The sequence below is a fragment of the Carlito syrichta genome, unplaced genomic scaffold (genome assembly GCF_000164805.1).
Source record: "Carlito syrichta isolate Samal-C Ts95f unplaced genomic scaffold, Tarsius_syrichta-2.0.1 Scaffold301642, whole genome shotgun sequence".
NCBI classification, from domain to species: Eukaryota; Metazoa; Chordata; class Mammalia; order Primates; family Tarsiidae; genus Carlito; species Carlito syrichta.
Genome location: NW_007245738.1, coordinates 51,499 through 68,246, shown reverse-complemented (window position 1 = coordinate 68,246; position 16,748 = coordinate 51,499). Strand labels below are relative to the sequence as shown.

Here is a 16,748-nt window from a genome sequence, read left to right as displayed (position 1 = left end):
TCCAAAAATGGGATGACCCACAGGCCCCATTCTCCCTATTCACCAAATCTGGCCCTGAGCAACTTTTTTTTGTTTGTTTCCCTAGATGAAAAAAGTCCTCAAAGGGAAACATTTTGCCAGCGTGGAAGAGGTGAAACAGAAAACAGCAAATGCACTAAAGGGCATCAAAATTGATGAGTTCAAAAACTGTTTTGAGTGGTGGAAAAAGCATCTCGATAGGGGCATTGCATCAAATGGAGAGTGGTTTGAAGATGACTGAAATTTAAACATGTAAGTATAAATACATAATTTTTTATAAATAAATTCTGGTTTTGGGGGATTTATCCCTTATATATATAGACCAAGGAAACAATAGTTACTGTATAAGCCATCTTGTTTCAAATCCTCAGAACAATTGTTTCGTGATTTTAAAAAGAAAGAATGAATGCCATCTTCAACCATCAAACAATCTGAAATAATCTATATCTATATGTAAAAATTGTCACTTACTTGATCACATTGTTATTTGCACCTGAGAGCAGGTCATTCATTAGTCTGCTACTCTCTCAATAAGTATTTATTAATATTAAGTAGCCTGGGCCATTGCCTTGCTGAGCTACTTGAGCTATGGTCAGGCTGTTTTCTTAAGCTCTGGCCCTCTCCCCTATCTTGGGAGGTGAATCTCTTCTTTCTCTCTCTCTTTCTCTAATTTATTTCTAAATAAACTCTATTTTCTAATCTAAAAAATATATATTAAGTAGCCTAAAGCAAGTAAATATCTAAGACACATATCTGGTTCCATTAACTAGATTTCAGTCCTAGGTAGGAGAGAAATATGAAAAGAAACATTGCATTCATATGTTGTAGATACAATTATGAACCTATAAGCACTGCTTTGAGACTACAATAAAAGACACAGTTGATTCTCTCTGTGTGAGCACATATAAGGGGAAAGACTGTCACAAAAACACCAAGCCCCAACTGGGTTTAATCCTTGGTATTGGGGTAAAAGCACACAAACAAAAAGAAAAAGAAAATCATCTCCATAAATGTGAAAAGCCCAGTATTGTGCTAAGTGCATTACATGAAATATAATTTGCAATAATAATTTGTTTCCAAAACATTTTAGAAAAAGTAGAACAAATGCAGCCAAATATCAAAATACTGACAGTTCAACTTACCATAGATATTGTTAATCTAAAATATATTATTCCTGATATTTTGCATGTGTGTATATACATATACAAAACACATATAAAATCATATATGTGTGCTAACAGCTCATAGTATATAAATATACAGTGCTCAGTGATTGAGATTCATGAGTGATATAAGTATCTTTCTACAAAAACAAGCAATAATCAACAACATAATTTTAATACATTCTAATATACAAGTATTTTATTACTTAATTCATTATTTAAGAATATTTGCAAATTTTCCATTTTCCTTTCCAAATTACAATGGTCAGTGTAATGAACCTCTTTGTATAAATATCTTTAAATACATATCTATGCTTTTTAAAGTAGAATTTCTGGGGCAAAGTGCACAGCAATTTTAAACTTTATGGACATGTGTTGTCCTACCTAAAGGTCATACTAATTTTCACTGTTTGGAGCCAGGAATCCACAATCAGCTTAGGAAGTAAAACTTCCCTGGGACATATCCAAGTCAAAATCTCAGGGTACCTCTAAAAAAAAATCTGTGACTGTTAACGCCTTCTTAAGTCACATCAGTGATGCATTTAACATATAAAAAAGTAGAGCAATGGTTATCTGAAGGGGGGGAGATGATGAGAATGAGTGGGAGAAAGGAATGACAAAGGGACACAAGAAACTATTAGGTTTGGGTATTTTTTGAATGGATATATTCACTATCTTGGTATCAATGATGATTTAACCTACTTGTACATATGTCAATACATACCAAACTGTACATTTAATGTAAGTGCAGTTAATTGCATGTCAATCATACCTTAAAGATGTTAAAGATGCTATGTCCAATAGAAGATGTAATTTAATTAGTCATAACTTGTCTATGATGTTTTAACTTAGGAAACTGATGAGAACTACTAGAAATAGAGAGCAGGAGAAGGAAGGGGGAAGCCAGAAGAAAAAAAAAAAGTATTTCAAAATTGTCCAAGGATCCTTTGACTACTATTGTTGATTGAAATTAAGATTGAGGTAGGTTTTTTGGGGTTTTTTTTGTTTTTTGTTTTTGTTTTTGAGTTGGAGTCTCACTCTGTCACCCAGACTGGAGTGGAGTGCAGTGGCCGCTCCTGGCCACCACAGCCTCAACCTGCTGGGCTCCAGCGATCCTTCCTCCTCAGCCTTCCAAGTAGCCGGAATTACGGGCATGCGCTACCACGCCCAGCTGATTTTTTAATTTATTGTAGAGATGAGGTCTCGCTGCCCAGGCGGGTCTCGAACCCATGGGCTCAGGCAATCCACTCACCTCAGCCTCCCAAAGGCACAGGATTCCAGGCTGAGCCACCAAGCCCAGCTTTTTTTTTTTTTTGACTAGGAGTCTCACTCTGTCACCCAGGATGGAGTGCAATGGCACATTCATGGTCACTCCAGAGGCAGTAATAATTTTATGAGGGATCACTGAAAGCCAAATGCGAGGATTAACCTGGAAAGACACACCATCAAAGTCAGGAATGTTGTCAAAGGTAAATGGTTTTCATAGGTTTTTAAAAGAAGGGAGAGGAATTCCTCTACCAGAGTTGTACTCTTTTCATTGGAGGTTAACAATATGGAAGTTAAAATCATTAGCTACAGATTATATCATACAGACTAAAAAAGTCTATGGGAAAGATAATCAGAACTTCATGCTTCAGCTAATCATAAAATCAATCAGGGTACTACTCAGTACCAGAAGGTTATACACTGATCAGTACCATCAATAATCTGAAGTACTTACCATAAGATTCTTTACTAGGAGATAGAATGTTGCCACTGAGTCACAAAACCTCACCAAGGTAGATTAATGTGGAAGTCTGCTTACTTCTAACCTACTTCACATGTAGATTATCAGTACGATCAGGTACTATGTGGATATGTTCTTTAAGATGATGAAACTACAGTTGTCCCCTTCTATTCACAGTTTTACTTTCCATGGTTTCAGTTACCATGGCCAACCTCTGTCAGAAAATATTAAATGGGAAAATCCAGAAATAAACAATACATATGTTTTACACTGCTCAGCAGTCTGGGGATTGTGATGAAATCTCATGCCATCCTGCTGCATGCCTTCCAGGATGAGAATCATCCCTTGGTCTTGCATCTCCAAGTTGTCCAAACTACCTGCCCCGAAGTCACTTAGCCCTCTCGATGATCAGACCGACCACGGTGTTATCGCAATTCTTGGTATTCAAGTCTCTCTTAATTTACTTAAAATGGCTCCAAAGTGCAAAGGCAGCGAAGCTGTCAATACAAATATGACCAGGAGAAGCCATAACGTGCTTTCTTTAGGTGAAAAGGTAAAAGTTCTCCACTTTATAAGAAAAGGAAAAGTGGGGGATGCACCTTATCAACAAGGGTACCTGCATAATGAACATTTGTATACCTAACCCTAAATTGCACCCCATATATTTAAAATAAAATTTTTTTAAAAAAAGAAGTGTATTCGGAGGTTACTAAGATCTGCAGTAAGAATGAATCTTCCCTTTGTGAAATTGTAAGGAAAAAAAAATCTATTTTGTTGTTGTACTTCAAACTTCCAAAGTTATGACCACAGTGTGTGATAAAAGCTTAGTTAAAATGGGAAAGATAATACTGAGTGATCTTTCACAGAAACAAAGAACTGAGTATCACATGTTCTAAATTATAAGTGGACCTTGAACAACTACCATAATACTATAAGAAAAGGATTGACAGTAGTGGGAAACTGCAGGGGGGCAGAGAGGTGGGATTGACAGCAGTGGAAATTTGCCTGGGGAAGGGGGGGCACACCTCAACAACAAGCTCACCCTGAATTGTACCCCATAATTTTAAAATAAAAAAATTTAAAAGTTAAAAAAAATGAGCAACATATTAAATTTGTGGGTGGAAGACAGACAGAAACATGTTCTGATTGATGGCAATTGGGTTCAGGATTATCACTGGTTTCAGGCATCCACTTGGGGGTCTTGAAACGTATTCCTTGTAGATAAGGAAGGACTACTGTACAAGACATTGATGGAGAGACCATCAGTCTGCTGTGTTTAAAGCAGTGTTTCTCTGCTTAATTGCATAATAATAACCTTGATATACCTATTGATACATACCAGCAGAGGCCAGACCTCTAAAATCAGAATTCTGGAGTAGGAGCAAGGAGCCTATATCATTCTAGTTCCCTGAATCAATTTTTAAAGAAGCATCCAAATCTCTTTAACTTCACTGTCCAACAGGCAACTTTCTTCTCCATGACTCAGTTTCCTAAGAAGACAATTTTACACTTGTCATCAGGAGAGTGTATCATTTTAAAATACATGTTTAGAGTTCCCTAATTAATATAGTATATTCATTTTTATAAGTCAGTTTCTTTTAAATCTGGCACCCAACAGAGTGCATGTGGGGAAACTAATAAAGTTGTAGGCTTAAACATGCAAATTGCAAGATCAAATCTTGGATGGTAAAACTCCCAAATTTAATCATCCTCCAAGACTGCTTGTACTATCTTAATAATATCCACACTGACAAGAATTTTAAGTGTGTAGTTTGAAATATATATAAATGACTTTATAAGTTGAAATGCCCAAAGTGCACACAGAGTGTTGATAGAGATATCAAAGACTGACTAGGGAAGGATAGTGTGATAACCCAATGGGAATCTCAAGACCATATAATACTATCAAAACAGCTATGAGGCTGGGCTTGGTGGCTCATGCCTATAATCCTAGCACTTTGGGAAGCCAAGGCGAGAGGATCACTTGAAGCCAGGATTTCAAGACTAATCTGGGCAACATAGCAAGACCTCATATCTACAAAAAAATTAGTTGATTATGGTGTCATGTGCCTGTAGTCTCAGATACTCAGGAGGCTGAGGTGAAAGGATTGCCTGAGACCAAGAGATCAAGGTTGCAGTGAGCTATGATTGTGCTACTGTACTCCAGCCTAAGAGACAGAGTGAGACGCCAATTCAAACATAAATTAATGAATAAAAATAATAAAAAACAGTTATCAGACATGTTTTCATTCCAAATGTGACAAGACTACATGTACCATTCAATTAGAGAAAAAACTAAAAACTAAAAAATAAAAAGGTGCCCATAATTTGAAAAGCCAAATCACTTTTTGACCATTTCTGCAGAAGTTTTAAAGCCACATGAATTATTTAGGTATTTACATTTACCTGGTGGTATGCTAAAATTCATAACTGTTGGCTAAAATTCTTTTTATAACCTTTATATATTAAGGCAGTCAGCAAACTAATAATGCACTCTCATAAAACTCTTGCCAATGTAAATCACTACTAAGAACCCAGTCTGACATTTGAATTACTTGAATTTATATCAGTGACTTACTCAATATTCAGCAATGTTAGAAATATACTCAATACTAATAATGACTTTGAAGAGAAAGTCTTTGCTCAGAATTGCTCGATAGAAGGTACCAACTTAAGCAAAACTCCTTTAAATTTTATCATTAAATTTTATAATTTCATTAAAATTAAGAAAATATCTTTTTCCACAGAAGAACAAATGGCTTTCAGTCCTCTGTGTTAAAAAGCTTATGAGAATTTTGTGTCACAAACATTCATGTCTTATTTCCATTTGCTTTCCCTAGAGTCTAATATAGAATAGTCAGAGATAACTGAGACCAAATATCTGCTTTCACTTTCAGATTAGGTTAAAATTGTTTTATTGCTGTTAATTAAATGAAGGCTGAAAACCAAGTATTTTCATTATATTTTATATTCTCCAGGAAATTTTATTTTTCTTCCAAAGTTTTTGTCATTTTGTCTTGTACTGTTTTGTTTCATTTAATTTTATTTTGTTTTCACACATAAAAGAACAGATGAAAACAAAAAGAAAGCAAGTTTACTGAAAAGATGTTCATGGTATACAGTCAAGAGAAAAATAAAGACAGATTGAAAGAGTTTGTTTTGTGGAGGGGAAAAAGCCCATCTTGCAAGGTTCCATTTGCAAGTTTCCACTTGTATAGCATTCTTATTATGACAAAACTTTAAAGATGAAAAACAGATTGGTAGTTGGAGACAAGGGCACAGGTGAGAGATGGGTGTATCTAAAAGGGGTAGAATGAGAGCTCCTTTGGGGTGATAGGATAGTAATGTATTTAGAACTGTGATGATGTTCGTACAAATCTAAACAGACAATTAAATGGCATAGAATTACATATATACACACACAGCACACACATTCATGCAAATGCATACGAAAATAGGTGCAGAATGAATAAGATTTGTAGTCCAGTTAATAGTATGTCCTAGCCGGGCTCGGTGGTTCAGCCTGTAATCCTGCGCCTTTGGGAGGCTGAGGTGAGAGGATTGCCTGCGCCTGCGCGTTCGAGACCCACCTGGGCAGCGAGACCTCATCTCTACAATAAATCAAAAAATCAGCCGGGAAGGGTAGCGCATGCCTGTAATTCCGGCTACTCGGAAGGCTGAGGCGGAAGGATCGCTGGAGCCCAGCAGGCAAGGCTGCGGTGGCCAGGAGCGGCCACTGTACTCCAGTCTGGGCGACAGAGTGAGACTCCAACTCAAAAAAAAAAAAAAAAAAAGTATGTCCTTTTGTCCTCGTTCTGGTTTTGTGATTGCCCTACAATCTATGAAATGTCACCAACTGGAGGAAGTTGGGTGGACGGCTGGTGGGACTCTATGTACTATTTTTTGCAATTTCCTATGAGTCTACAATTATTTCAGAATAACAAGTTTTTTTCAAAAGCTATGTATTTTATAATCCTGAATATAATAATCAGTAGCAATAGATTAAGTTTCTGGTGACTTGTTACTGCCTGGAAAATTTCACCAAATTTAGATAATATATTTGGGATGATCAGAAGAATATAAAGCATACGGAAAAACTCATTTGAGAAGGGTACTGGAGCAAAAGGGTAGGCACATGAAAGATTTATGCAGTCATGCTACAGAGATACCACAACTCAGGTAAACAAAAGGCCCCTGTGACTGCCAATCAATATAGACACATCCTGCATAGTAACATGCTGTGGACAAAACAAGACTGTGATTGCAAACATAAATCCTGTTTACAGTCACAGGCACAGTTTGCAGCATAATCCAGAGGGAGTAACACTGAGGACTGATTCATTTTACAGTGGTTAGTAATCTCTAAGTAACATTAGGAAGGGTCGATTAATAGTGTAGCAATAACAATGACTCAGCACTTCTTATTGCCTGGCCATGGTGCTGAATAAGCACTTGCATGTTCACCAGGAACGTGTGTGGTCATTACTGCTCTTGCTCCTTTTAAAAACATGGGAACTGGCCAGGCTCGGTGGCTCAGCCTGTAATCCCAGCATTTTGGGAGGCCAGGCGAGTGCACTGCCTGTGTCTGCAGGTTTGAGACCAGCCCAGGCAACTTGGTGAGACCTTATCTCTACAATACATCAAAAATTAGTCGGGGGTGGTAGCATGGTTACTTGGAAGGCAGAGGGGGAAGGATCACCGGTGCCTAGCAGGTTGACACTGGGGTGGCTGTGAGCGTGACACTGCACTCCAGCTTGAGCGACAGTGAGACTCCTACTAAAAAAATAAATAAATAAAATAAAAAACAAAATGTGGGAACTGGTTCCAGCTGTGCAATGTGGAGTGTCCAATGCTAAGAGAGTAGAATACGACAGAGATAAATGTTATCCACATGACCTCACTCCATACTGTTGAATCTGCACTGAAATGATTCTCAAATTCCAGGACAAGGGGACCAATGTTTGGCTTTTTCCCTCTGTCTCCAGTTCTCACACACAGTGCCTGGTACAGAAAAGATGCTGTATAAATATGTGGGAAAATGAATGGTGCTATATCTGAGCATATGTGTGTGTGCATGTATGTATGTTTGTGTTTGTGTTTCATGGCAAGAAGCCTGGGAGAATATACAGCACAAAGTTAATAGCTATGATTCCTGGATGCTAGATTTATAGAAAATGTACTATTTGTTTTCCTGTTTGACTATACTTTCTACTTTTTACAATAAACATGCTATATAATAATAAAAGTGACCTGAAACTTAAGAAGCCTTATGAACCACTGCCTATATCTAGAAAAATAAATTTCATATATACCAAGAAACAGAGTTGGCTTTTCTGTTGTTTAATATATCACAGAGTGGCAATTTCATATTTTACTTTAATTTTGTAATGGCACTTAATTCACTTCTCCATTTCAAAAAAAATAAAACATTATCTTAATGCAATTAAAAATAATATTATTGTGCTTTTTTGGGAAAATAAAACGCTGCCACTCTAATAAATCTTTATGCCCAACACATTGCACATGTGCTCCAGTGTCTAGGATCATGCTTGACATAAAATCAATTTGTAATAAATGTTTGATAAATGAATGAAAAGCCTAAAGGGAAGTATCCTGAAATCACGATAGCACTGTGTATGCTAAGGTACATTTTCATACTAGCATATAACACTAGTATATAATCTTACCAAGAAATTCAGAGAAAAGGATTACCCCTGAGTGAATAAAAATCTAAGGAATGCATCACAGAGAAGCTCCTTGAGCTGGACAGTTCCAACAATGGCAAATATCTTTCAGATTTCATGACTGACACTGCAGTCCGAAAATTGGATTACAGGCTCCAGTTGGGGTGGCTTCAAATGTGCTTAAATGTATATAACTCTTTTGGAGGATGGTTATATAGTCCCTGATACAGCGTGTTAGGGTGGGTCCTCTAAGACAGGGGTCCCCAACTCCCAGCCACAGACTGTTACTCCGTGCCCTGTTAGGAACCAAATCACACAGCAAGAGGTGAGTAGCAGGTGAGCAAACAAGCTTCATCCGTATTTATAGCCGCTCCTCATCACTTGTATTACTGCCTGAGCTCTGCCTCCTATTGGATCAGCAGTATTAGATTCTCATAGGACCGCAAACCCAGTTGTGAACTGCACAGGAGAGGGATTTAGCTTGCATGGTCCTTATGAGAATGTAATACCTGATGATTCGAGGTGAAGCTGAGGTAGTGATGCTAACACTGGGGAGCAGCTGCAAATACAGATTAACATTAGCAGTGAGGTTTGACTGTGCAGAGACCATAATAAACCAATTGCTTGCAGACTCACATCAAAGCCCTATTAGTGAGGGAAAGTGAGTTAATGTGCTTCAATTGCACAGTTGCACCTGGTGGCAGGCTTTAAGTCAGAATGCAACAATTATTTTAATCTGTGCATGGCCTGTCCATTATTTTGTCTACCACTTCCGTTGTGCCTCTTTCTTTTATTGGTGAATTGTACAATTATTTCATTATATGGTACAATGGAATACTAATAGAAATAAAGTACATAATAAAGGTTATGTGCTTGAGTCATCCCCAAACCACCCTCCCCAACCCCGGTTAATGGAAAAATTGTATTCTGTGCAACCAGTCCTTGATGCCAAAGAAGTTGGGTAACGCTGCTCTAAGAAGCGGGTGCTAAGATGCAATTGGTTAACCTGCAAAGGTTTTGCTAGGAGATGTGCCAATGAAAGAAAACTGAGAGGAAGCCAGGAAACACTGGAGGAGTTTTCAGACCATAATGCAAGTCTGACCCAGAGAGCAGGAGAGAGGAAAGGAATGTTAGGGAAAATGTCCCAGGCCACCTTGGAGTCTTAGGAATATTCATCAAGACTGTAAGGGCAGCCTGGCGTAAAAGTCAGTAGTCACTGGAATTTCATGCCTCCTAGGAACAGGCCCGACTCAGTCTACCTGCAACATTCATGCATGCCTGACAGGAAACAGCACATCAAAGGTATGGCCTCAGGAAGAATGCAGTAACAATCTCAGCGCTCTGGGCCTGGGCCCTCAGTCAGGTCAGCTCCCTGTAGCTGGAGGTGTGCAAGGCCATTGCCATGACTGCTACACATAACATGCAAACCTGAATAAATTTTCTATTAAATAATACATTCAGCGATAACCTTTTGCTTTAAATAATGACAGGAAACATCAATTTTAATAACAGGGTCAAGTGCAGATATGATATCCGCTGTCCATGATAGTGCTAGCCTACAGGGCTGTACTTTTTCCATGAAGCAAACAGCATCGTTTATAGATGATTTATGCAGAGATTTACATTATATTTATTCATGATAAGCTTGCCAAATATATATCCTGCACAAAGAACAGAGTAAGCACTCAAATGCCATATGAATAAATGCCATAGGCATATTTGAGATACACACACACATACACACACAAATTACCCTGTTCCTTAGTATACCATTTCTCCCAGAAATACTCTTTCCTTGCCTTATTTTAACATCCTCTTAATTTTAATTGATAGTAATAATTCTATGGCTAAGTTATGAAAGATTAAAATCAGCAGTTAATATTTTCAGAATGTCTGATGACCGATAACATCTATCCTTTTTCAAATACCTAAAGCATGCCACCTTGAAGAGTAGACTTGGAAGTCTTTACAGCTATACCACGACCATGAACTCAAGGTAGAATTGATGCCTTCTATATCTTTTATGTCTCAAGTTACCTGCCCAGTTGCTAGCCTAGTAGTATGTACTCAATAAATACTAAATTGACTAAGGAAAGTAAATATATATAATTTATGAAATGTTAGGTCAACAATGTTGAGTTCTTTATCTGATTGTCATTGAAAAAATGTATATTTTAATTATTTAAAATAACGGTTTTTGATAACTATAAATGTCAATCACTGTATCTAAATGTTATTATATTTACTTAATTTTCTGATAGTGAAAACTTTGACAGCTGTAATACAAAATGTATCTAAATGTAAATGTTATATACAATATAAACTGTAGAACATATTTTTCTAAATGTTCAAATTTAAAAAAAACAACCAAAAACTCTTTTCATTCAACCATAAGAAAGAATTCTTTTCCCTATCAGGAATCCTTATATTAGCTTTAAATCAGTTGTTAAAATGCATGTTTGATGAAGATAACTATTAGGAAAAGAGCAGTTTTAAGGTATTTGACTTCAAATAACCCAAATCCGTCTTTTCAGAGCCATTGTTGCATTTAGCCACTTCTTTTCCTATAGACATATACTTAACATAACATTTGGAAACCAAAGTATCACCAGTATTCTGATTTTATTTTTACTTTTCCTAAGATGAATGATGTTGACATATTTGTTACCTACTACTGATGTGTCACTAAGTCATTTGGGCCAACAATCATCTGGAAGCTTGGTTTGTGTCAGTGCTATTCACAGTGTGTCAGATGAACACGATCAGCATCATCAGGGAGCTTGTTAGAAGTGCAAATTTGCAGGCTCCACAGATGTGCTTAATCAGAATCTCATCCAGATGTCTGTATTACAGCAAGTTCTCTGAGTGATTTCTTTTTTCTTGCTTGCTAAAGTTTGAGAAGCAATGGCATACAGGACAGCATAGGTGTTCCACAGATAAGTAAAAAATAGATGTGGAGGATTGACTAGACTTCATTTTTCATGAAAAAGTTTCAGCTGTATGTAAACACAACAGTATAAGAAAACGCTTTACCAAAATGGCCTCACACTATCTTATACCAATTTCTAAGATGATTTAGAATATATTCTAATTTTGTCATAAATTCTCAAGAAGTAGCCAGGAACAAAGGGATTTAAGGATTCCACCGTCGGGAAGAGGGGCAGTGTCTGGGTCTTTCTACTGAACTACACTCATAAAAATAGTTTTAACTATTTTGTGTGTCAAGCTCATGGCATAAAGGAATAAAATAATCACCAGAAAAAGCTTGATGAAAGTCAAGCCCAAACTACTGTGTCCACATGAGAAACTCAGAAGCCAAATTCAATGAATAAAATTGGGGGCAATAAGGGTGAAATAAAGTACAGGTTTCAAAGTCAAGATAAAAAAAAAAAACAAGGTCAAAGATGACACTAGTCAGGCGCAGTGGCTCATACCTGTAAGTAATCCCAACACTTTGGGAAGCAGATAGGAGTGGACTGCCTGAGCCCAGGGGTTTGAGACCAGTCAGGAAAACTTGGCAAGACCTCATCTTTACAATAAATAATTAAATAAATTAGCCAGGTGTGGTGGTGTGCCTGTCGTTCTGGCTACTTGTAAGGCTGGGGCAGAAGGATTGCCTGAGCCCAGCAGGTCAAGGTTCTGGTGGCCACAATCAAGACACTGCACTCCAGCCTGGGTGACAGAGTGAGATTCTGACTCTCCCCCCACCAAAGGCACTATAAAAAAAGTAGAAAAATATGGGATATTTAATTCAAGTCAGAGGAAAAAAACCTGAGTCCCTGAAGTACCTGTTGAAAACATTTCCTCTAGGCTTAGCCGCCACTCAATTTATCTTGATTCCTTTTGTCTATACAAGGAAAACATCACATACAAGTGGCAAAACCAGGAAAAGAAAGCAAAGTTTCTTAAATTCTTCCATCCATATAAACTGCTTGATGAATATAAAATCTGATATTTCATTGAACATCAATAATTTGAATCCATTATGGTTCAAAAACATTGGTTTAAAATATCTTTCTCATATTACATGAAAGACGTAACCCATTATTACCTTAATAAGCAGTATATTTTAAATTTGTCACAGTTCATTCCAATGGTTTTTACCATGACCCTTTCAAAGAGTGTCTGTGTATAGTCACATAAATAAATACTATTTTAAAGTATACTATGTGTTATTTTGCTTAAAGTAATTCCACAAAAGCAGATTTCTGTTTTTAAATAATAGCTAGCAAGGTTTTAAAACAAAAGACAAGTTAAAATAGCAAAAGTATATTTCTATGCTGTAAAAAGCATATAAGTACGTAAAACACATAAGAAAACATATATAGAGTAACAGGAAAATTAAAGATATTGATTAGTAAAAGACGCGGATGCTAGAGGTAAAAAACTATCAAGAAAAATTGACCCAGAGACCAAAGACAACTGAAAATGAAGAAGGAAGATTAGGAGAGATGTGTCTGATGCCAAGTTATATGATGAAATAATATTTTCAAAGTTCCTCTGACTGACAAAATATAGTAATTTCTTCATAAAAATGCACATTCAGGACTCAGGATACCTGTGTTCACATCCTAACTCTGCTATTTACTGCCTATGCGACCTTGGATGGACTTTTTTCTACCCTCAATAATGAGAGGTAAATTCAATAGGGTTGTTCTAAGGAATAAATGATTTAACACTTGTAAGTAACATAGAGTAGTGCTGTATCTACCAAGTGCCTGATTAGTGTTAGCTGTTGTTTAAAAAAAGCACCGTTCTATAGAGATATGAGCCACATATGTAATCCTAAAGTTTCCAGTAGCCACGCACACAAAAAATTTTAAATGTGAAACTAATCTAAATTATATTTTTATGTAGCCTAGGACATGAGTTGAATTGTGCCCCCAAAAATTCATAAGTTGAAATCCTAATCCTCAGTAGCCTAGAATATGACCTTATTTGTCACTGAAAATATAATTAGTTAAGTTAGGATTAGGATGAGGTCATACAAGAGCAGGGTAGACCCCTAATCCAATATGATTGGTGCCCTTATAAACAGGAGGAATTTGGATACAGACATGTACACAGAGACAATGCCATGTGAAGGTAAAGGCAGAGATCAAAGCAGTGCTTCTACAAGCCTAGGAATGCCAAAGATTGCCAGGAAACCCCCAGAAGACACCGTAAACCACTTCAAAATCCTTCAAGTGTTCCCTATGGCTTCCAGGATGACTTCTTAGAAAAGCACACAATGTTCTTGACCAAGACCTTACCCTCTTACGTCTTTAACTTGTATGTTACCCTTGATAAACCAAATATAAGACCATGAACTAAATGAATAGTGCTGATGTTCTATAATAAAACAAAATTTCCTATTAATTACAAACTTTTAGAAGGTAGTCTCTATGTAATTTTAAATATAAAGCTAATACTACATCAATACTTCGAAAAAAATCAACCACCTATTTGACCCTCTTCAAATAACAGAAAGCTAAATTGTATCTGACTCTATTATTTATCTAGTCCAGAATTCCTTAGGCAGCAATTACAGATTAAGTGCAGTGGAGTTAGAATGCCAATTAGCTCAATCAAAGTCAGTTCTTAGACTTCAGGAAAAAACATTTAGAACAGTGGTGTGTCATTGCTCCCAACATCAATGATGATAAATGCATGATCAAGCCAGATCTGGTTACACTGGGAATAGCAGCTTATAACTGTTAGAATTCACACACAAAATCGCAAACATGTCTTTAAAAAACAACACAAGCCAGGCTCGAGGCTCAGTCTGTAATCCCGCGCCTTTGGGAAGTTGAGGTGAGTGGATTGCCTGAGCCCGCGGGTTCGAGACCCGTCTGGGCAGTGAGACCTCATCTCTACAATAAATCAAAAAATCAGCCGGGCGTGGTAGCGCATGCCTGTAATTCCGGCTTCCTGGAAGGCTGAGGCGGAAGGATCGCCGGAGCCCAGCAGGTCGAGGCTGCGGTGGCCGGGAGCGGCCACTGCACTCCAGTCTGGGCAACAGAGTGAGATTCCAACTAAAAAAAAAAAAGAAAGAAAGGGATTGGCAGTAGGGGGAAACTGCCGGGTGTGGGGGTAGGATTGGCATTTGAGGGAAACTGTCAGGGGAGGGAGGGGCACACTTCATCAACAAGGCTACCTGCAGAATGAACATTTGTATACCTAACCCTGAATTGTACCCCACATCTTTAAAATAAAATTATATATATAATTAAATTATATATATAAACTGTGGTATTATTATGTCCTATCATAAAGGACAGCTGTACAAAAAAAATGAGACTGTTCGCTATACTGATAAAGCTCTCCAAGATACATTGTAAGGTAAAAAAAAGTAAGGTACAGAGAAGTATGTATATGCAAAAAAGGCGGAGAAAATAAAAATATTTTTTCACCTGTTTGCATATGTATAAAGAAACTCTACAAGTATACACAAATTGTTATAGGATAATCCAAAACATATTATAATTAAAGAGAGGAGGGCCAAGGGAAAACTGGGCAGGTAGAGATATAAAGAAGATTCTTCACTGATTATTTTTTAAATGTATTTTTTAGTCTTGAACCATGAGATATAATTACTATTCAAAACATTCAATAAAACATTTTTTTTTTTGAGTTGGAGTCTCACTCTGTCGCCCAGACTACAGAGCTGAGACTACAGGCACATGCCTGGCTAATTTTTAAATTTTTTTTGGTAGAGATGGGGTCTTGCTATGTTGCCCAGGCTAATCTCAAACTCCTGGGCTCAAGTAACACTCTTGCCTCGGCCTCCCAGTGTGCTGGGATTACAGGTGTGAACCACTATACCCAGTCTGTACCACTGCCTTTTAAAAAATGTTTTATTAGTCAGGCTCGGTGGCTCAGCCTGTAATCCCACGCTTTGAGAGGCTCAGGTGATTGGATTGCCTGAGACTGCGGGTTCGAGAACCGCCTGGGCAACTTGGCGAGACCTCATCTCTACAATAATTCAAAAAAATTAGCCGGGCGTGGTAGTGCACACCTGTAGTTCCAGCTACTTGGAAGGCTGAGGCGGAAGGATCGCCGGAGCCCAGCAGATCAACACTGGAGTGGTTGTGAGTGTGCCACTGCATTCCAGCCTGGATGACAGAGTGAGACTCAAAAAAAAAAAAAATTAGCAGCATAGAAAATAAAAAAAAAAGGAGGGGGGGAAGGGAAGAGAAAAGAAATGAGGAGGGGGAAAGGCAAGGGAAAGGAAAGGAAAAAAAGTCTCCCAATCTCATCTGACTACCCAGGAACAGCCAGCATTAACGTTAGGTGATCACTGGCACACACAGAGGGAAGAGTTTGGTCCAGGCTTCCCCTGACCGTGTGTCTAAGCTGTAATACCCCTCCCCACTCCAGGGAGGGGACAGAGCTAGGGGAGAGCCTCATGGTGGGGCTGTCGCACCCAGCTCTCCCAGGCATTGCTCAAGTAACCAGTGTCTGGGGGCAACAGGATCAATTGGCAGAAAGAGCCAGGCTTCACCAGCTCACCCCGCCCATCCGTTATGCTCGGATGCCAGCCACCTGCAGGAAGCCCAGTTATTTCTGTAGTTCCTCAGGGCATTTTAGGTGTGCTGACAAACAAGTCCTGGGCGTCAAGTGCCAACTGCTACTCTACCTTCCTCTCCCACTCACCAGTGATGCTACCCCCTCCAGTGATGGCTACTGTGGGGACCTTGGCTGGCTCCCAGGCTTTGTGAAGGTGCACTGCAGCTTCTCCTGGGTCTAAGAACCACCATCACCCTGTTAACTCTGCTGGTACGTCCAGTGCTGCCACCATTGATGGGACTGATAACCCTGGATCCCTCAGGTTTCCTGAACTGGACAGTGGTCTGTGGCAACGCAGGACGGACAGTTCCTTTCTGGAATGTTTTCCAGAGAGGTCCTGAAGCAGAGCTGCTTGTGCACTGATGACGTGGGGACATCACAGTTGACCCTTCTGACATTCATCCCACCCCATGTGAATGGTCTAATCCAGTAACTCCATACAGATGTCGCATCTGGAGCTGCCACCACAGAGGATGGCACAACAGAGGTGGCAAAAGCCTGGCCTGTGTTCTTGGTGAGGTCTGGAATCAACTCACCCCGAAGCCGAATTAGTTCTAGACTTTTTCTATTACATGAAATAATATTTTTTTCTTTTTTTTTTTTTTTTTG

At 38.3% G+C, this 16,748-nt stretch overlaps 1 protein-coding gene across 1 annotated transcript in view; it reads right to left on the bottom strand.

The window, feature by feature from the left end:
• Positions 1 to 16,516, bottom strand: part of GPC5 (glypican 5) — a gene marked incomplete at its 3' end in the record, with an annotated part of 277,658 nt that extends 261,142 nt beyond the window's left edge. Inside the window, exon 1 of the mRNA XM_021710910.1 lies at positions 16,354 to 16,516. Coding sequence (XP_021566585.1) covers positions 16,354 to 16,516 — 163 coding nt within the window. The remainder of the gene's footprint in view (positions 1 to 16,353) is intronic.
• Between the last annotated feature and the right edge of the window lie 232 nt (positions 16,517 to 16,748).